Genomic DNA, 6,000 nt, shown 5'->3' with positions numbered 1-6,000 from the left:
TAACCTCACAACAAATGCTAATAGTTGCAAATGGTTGAATACTTAAGGACTTCCACGAGTTTCCAAACTTTCTTTTCAATGACAATGGTCTTTTTTTCTTTTTTCTTTTTTTTCTTTTTTTTTCTTTTACCGTGCAAGGACAGCAGGCAGCAGAGGAGCTGTCCTTTCAGCACCACCTCATCCAGCATTTCAGCACTGTTGGCCCACATCCTGTTAATGTAGGATGAAGGCTATCCTTAAGTGCAGTATTTGACAAGAGTGCCAACAGCAACGTGTATCAAGCTCAATGATCTGTAATTAGATCGCTTGAAGTTATTAACGCGGCCACACTATTGTGAAGCCTAGCTGTGCTGCACTAATAGAAAGAGGGAACCTTAAAGGCACACTGGCTGATATGAAAGTGTGTCTTTGCTCCTAAATTTCATCAACACAACGGCTGAAAAAGCACCATTTAGCTATTCAGTGATTCACACAATGGTAATATTGATATTGGCATACTCTGTATAATGAACTTCTTATTTACTCAGTGATGATCATGACGCAACATTGGAGGACATGGGGTCTGAAAATTTGACAGGTGTGATGGGGCACAGATGTGTGTAGTGGTCCACGAAGATGGCTGGTGTGGGATCAACTGGCCCGTGATCAACAGGTGGTCAGTCCAGCGTAGGGATGTTTGGAATAAATGATTGATTGCTAAATTTTCTGTCTGCCTGTATAGTGGAATTGATTGTTGATTAATCAATTCAGTCTCAAAGGAACTAACGTCAAAACAGAGTGCAGTGTACCACAGTAACCAGCAGAGGTGCTGTTGATTCAGTCTCAACAGGCCTCGACGAGTTAGCAGTCTAAATCCTGCCAATTAACCATACAGTATTTCGAATTTCATCTGCACCTGTGGCAAGAAAGCAAAATGCAGAAATGCAATCAATAAATCGAGCACACAGCAAGACTATTGGGCTGTTTTTTGTCTCGATTTTGCCCCTTCTCGACCAAGAATGAAAAATGCCAGATTATCTCATGTTTTATAATTATTATCATTTTTAAATGATTCTGTGGAGTAAGTTGTGTAGAGTTCATTTGCCCCATATAATAGGGACCAAAACCTGTTAATCTTAAATATTAAGCCTGTTCAATGTTAGGGAACGGAAAAAAATTGGACCGTGGGGAAAGCCAATGATTCTCAAGTCATGACCCCATTAATTGACGTGAAAAGGAATGGAGCCAATTAAGAAGCGACCTGACAAGCAAGCTGTCATAAATTTACAAACATGTCCCACCCATGCTACTAAGATCATAATATAATATTTTTTAGCTCTGGATTTTTCCATGAAAAGTAGTCCTAAAACCACGATCAATCTTTCTATCCTTTCTTGTGTCCTCTTCCCTGTCACATCTTGTCTTTCCCGGGTTTTGCCATGTTTTATGTTTTATTAGATCACATTTGATCATATAACAGTTTCCTCTTTTTCTGTTTAGATTCTTGATTGGATTTTGGAAAATAATCATGATTATTAAAATCACGACTATTAAATGTGTCATTTTTATCTTCATGTGTGAAGTCTGTAACTGATGAACAATCAGATTAAGAAACAAAAACACTTTTGTGTACCTAGCCTAAAACCCCCACATGGGCAGCATTGCAAAACTGGAATTGAAACAGGAGATCAGACATTCAGAGCTCCTCCCGTCTGTTAAAATAATTCAATGAATGATCATTAATTTTCCCCACAATCAAGTCAAGAAAACTGAGTTAGGGTGTAGTCCATGTTTTGCCTTATGTCAACTGGGCTCTAGTCCAGCACCTGCCGTGACCCTGAACAGGAGGCTGGATAGAAAATGGATTTCTAGATGGAATTGTGGGACAAGTGGGATCCACCCAATAGAAAAATTCATGCTGCCTACGGGGACACAGAAAACTTGATAAAGACAAAGTGCAAATGTTTTCGAAACCGAACTTGCACAACCCAATTAGTTCAATCCATTTACCTTCAGTTGCCAGACCTCCTGCACTCATGGAGTGTGTGTGTGTGGTTTTTTTTTTTTGGGGGGGGGGGGGGTGTCAATTTTTAATGAGATGCCAAGTCGCAGGACCCTCGACCACACCCAGCACAACCAGCCACAACTAACGGTTTAGTTTGTTGTTTTTAGCCTCACTTCACTAATCCCGCCCCCGAGTTTGACTAAAGCCACTCGCCTCACTACATACAACACACAAGTGTGATTCTTATTCATTGTCATTCATAATGATATGCAATTATGAAAGTATAGCTTAGTTAGCTTAGCTTAGCATAGTTGTGATAAATAGTCACGGAGGATGCTGTCCAAAATCAACAAAATAACTAGCAATGCTAACCAAGCATTAGAACTGCAAACAAGCAGATGTTAGCCATGGCTGCTACTTAGATAGCCGACTTTGTAATAAAATGTTTTTGACAATTCCGAGTTTATGCTACAAATCAAAATGGCGGTCTTACTCTGTGAAATGACCGCTCCGTCCATTGAAAACCATTGGACGCTAGATTGTTGTAATTTGATTTGTGAGAATTGTTTAAAAATGTGACGCATTGATCAAACTACATTGTGGTACTGCGAAAGAAAGTGCAATTGAGCATTTCATATGTTTGCTGTGACTGTTAGTGAACTGAAGCAATATTTGTCAAAAAAAAATCGTCTCTCTGTAGGTGTTTTCTCCGGGTACTCCAACTTTTGCCCACATTCCAAAAAACATGCATAATTGAAGACTAAATTGGCCATGAGGGTAGGGAGGGAGCAATTCACCTGCGACTCTAATTTAAGATAAGCACGTTAGAAAATGAGATCGATGGAAATATTCACCAGGCAATTGGAAAACCCTCTGAACTGTCATTGATTATCCATTGCTTAACAACATTTATTTGATTAGGGATGAGGCTTAGGTGTCTGAACATGAAATAACATTCAGTCATTGTTTTTCTTTTGTAAGACACACACACGCACACACAGTAGGTGAGGAGGGGGAGACGTGTATGTGTGTGTTGTCAGTCACCGCCTGGCAGCCAATAGTAAGTTGGCCTGGTTCGGACCGACTCGCCGCCCGCTCCTCCACTCCCTCCGCGTGCTGTCCTCGCCGTGCACGCGCGTGGTACCCACGGTCGTGAGGAGGAGGAGGATGTTGCGCGTGAAGGGGAAATGGCTGCCGAAAACAAGCCGGAAGGTAAGAGAAATATAATAGGATTAATTCACTTGCAACGTGTATGAATGTGTGTGTGTGTGTGTGTATGTTTTTTCCCCCCACGTCGGCGAACAGTTTGAAGTGGCGAGCAGGCGACGCGCGCGAGTGAAGTCATTTTTTACCTAAAAATAAATAAATAAATTCAAAACAAAAACCCAAACAAACAAAAACACGTCTCCGATGTTTGTTGTCTCGTCGCGAGCAGACGGCTGAAACGTGGAGACACAAACTGGCTAATATTAGCCTGCTTTTCTAGTTAGCTCCCGGTCCCATCACGAAGCTCCGAAGGGGCTCCACGGGAGCGAAGGACTCGTACGGGAAGTGGTGTGTTTATCGTGGACGTGGGTTCCGAGCTAAGTTAATGACAGCTTGTCAAGGCGCCGTCGAGCAACTTCTCCTCCTATTTACCCCCCGCTGTCGTCGCCTTGTGTCACTCGCTATTGTTTTGAGGATGAACCACAAGGACAATCATGTCTCGAGCCAAACGTGCGTACTAGTTTTATTATTTACTCTGCTCGTGTCGGAGCGTCTTTGACATTCAGCTAGCACTGTGTCAAACAAGAGTACAGGCGAACACGGTTTCCGGTGTTTTCCTCATTTGACTTCAAGTACTTGGCCTATATTTGGGAGGGTTCTACCGTGGAACGTCCCCACTCAGCGAGGCTGAATGCCATCACACCGGACGGAGGAAACGGTGAGGATGAGGCTTGCAGCAGCTTGCCGGCCCATTCCAACGCACATCGGGCAAAGTGATGTCTTCAACCCTACTCATTTCATTTCATACGGCTCACTAACTTGAAATGAAAGCCATTACGCAGGTGGGAAAAGCTGTTTAAATGAGGAGTTTGGCAGCAGCGATTCCTTCGTATTGGACATGATTGAGACGCTACCCTGATAATTAAGCTTTATTGAGTCACCTCAAGTATGACTCTTGTAAACCCTATTTGTTTTTTTGGGCTGAAATATTTCCATGACAATAAATCTCTAATATAGGTCATTGCAGAAAAAAAAAATCTCTGTAATCTCTTTTTACTTTCCCAGCCTTTTACGCAGACTTTGGAGTCAGCAACTCCAAACACTTGTGCTTTTAGAGGAGAGTTATCGTTTTGTGCTCAGCTTTTCCTCCATGTGAGGAATTCAGCTAGCATGTAAACAGTGTCCCGCCAGGGGGTGGTGTTGAGCTACAGAAGCTCACTCACAATGTGAAGCGTTTGTCTGTGGCAAAAATGAAGACGTCTGCTAGTATCCTAGTACAGTACAATAATGACTTCACCATGTGCCATCCTCACGTATTCACCCAGACATCTGAAACCTACCGAACAGGGCCAGGTTGTTCTTGCACAACCTTCACTTGGGAGTCCCACTGCTGAGCACGGGAAGTTATTTTGAGTGTCCCTGCGAGGTGGGCTAGTGGGAAAAAGAAGGAAGACCAGCTCCATGTAAATGTGTTCAGCTTTGAGAGGCACACTGCATCTACTTTTAAAACATCACAATGGCTGTCAGGTGCCTTTTTGACCTTGGGGGTTTGCAGGTAGCGCTGATCCCTCTAAGTAGTTTGACATCCCAGACGATGACGGCCCCTAACCACCGAGGGCTGCGTGTTGTGTTAAATCCAGGGGGCCATGACCCAGTCTTACTAGTGCGGTACTGCTTACGCCCTGAGGTTTGAACTCCAGCTAACTATTTTGTCAGGACCCTTGGCAATCATGTTGTTGTTGTTTTTTATTTTAGCACCCATAAAAAGCAACATACGGCCATTACTGAGCTCAAAGCCTGGGGGACGCTGAAAACACTAGTCTTTCAGCCTTTATGAAAACGAAACAAATTGCTTGAAACGTCAGAACTGTTACTTTAAACGACGAATGGTTTAAGAACATACATTTAATTTCAAGGTCAAATGACCTTGAGCCTCAACTTTGCTAGGGCACGTTGTTATCTTTCTTGAATTGTTCACTCATTTACTGCCAGCTGTTCTCAAAACGGAATATTAGTATTTGCTTTGTGACACCCCACAGTATAAACAACCCCAAAAAGAAGGCTGAAAATGGCTTTTAATGGCAAAATAACAATTTATTTAGGGATGCACAACGATCAAACGCACAGTGAGTGACGCTGACTCACCGCATAGCTTGTGTTGAAAATCAGTGGCTTTACTCCATCTTTTCCTCACAATCGTGACATACACTTTCTACTATCTACTGTGACTCTACGTATAGTCCTATACCATACTTAATATAATCTCTGTTTGAGTGTGAGGTGCCTAAACGTGTCCAATTTCCAACGTCGTCTACAGCAGTGAATGAGTTAGGTGGGTGACTGAGTAGGTTCTCCACTAATTCTTTTTTTTCTTTTTCTGGGTTCTCCACTAATTCTAGTCAAATATCTTTTTTAAAAAAGAGTGCTAAATTTCATTGTCAATGATAAATTGTTATTGTTTTGAATGTTATTGCCATATGTTCTGATTTCTGCCTTATCTACATGGGGAATTTTCTCCACCATCACAGGATACAAAAAGTAACTGTTTTCCCCCTTTTCCTCTACTTTGTTTTGTCTTTGCCTCCCGAAGGACTGAAGAAAGTTCGTAATCCGGATCGAATGTACAGATCAACCGTGTGTTATGCTGGCCACGGTCCACCTAAGAGTATCAGTGATGACACAGAGACCAACAGTAAGAGTCAGTTATTAATACTGCATTGCCGCTCCGAGAGGCCACGCGCTGGCCAATCAATTATTCATTCATCGATTCATTTATTTACTCCTCAATTCCATCTCCCCCCCCCCCCCCC

General features: G+C 42.5%; 1 protein-coding gene across 9 annotated transcripts in view; it reads left to right on the top strand.

Moving 5' to 3' along the window:
- The first annotated feature begins 3,071 nt into the window (after positions 1–3,071).
- The window catches only part of camta1a (calmodulin binding transcription activator 1a), a 347,902-nt gene continuing 344,973 nt past the window's right edge, over positions 3,072–6,000 (top strand). For 6 of the 9 annotated variants that reach the window (XM_077575677.1, XM_077575702.1, XM_077575671.1 and 3 more), the window contains exons 1-2: positions 3,072–3,196; positions 5,781–5,888. In XM_077575677.1, coding sequence (XP_077431803.1) covers positions 3,172–3,196; positions 5,781–5,888 — 133 coding nt within the window. In that variant the 5' untranslated portion in view covers positions 3,072–3,171. The remainder of the gene's footprint in view (positions 3,197–5,780; positions 5,889–6,000) is intronic. The other 3 variants (XM_077575728.1, XM_077575685.1, XM_077575652.1) reach the window with 1 other exon arrangement.

Source organism: Vanacampus margaritifer, chromosome 1 (assembly GCF_051991255.1).
Source record: "Vanacampus margaritifer isolate UIUO_Vmar chromosome 1, RoL_Vmar_1.0, whole genome shotgun sequence".
NCBI lineage: Eukaryota > Metazoa > Chordata > Actinopteri > Syngnathiformes > Syngnathidae > Vanacampus > Vanacampus margaritifer.
The sequence above is the reverse complement of the archived record's forward strand: the minus strand, read 5'-3'. Positions and strand labels throughout refer to the sequence as shown.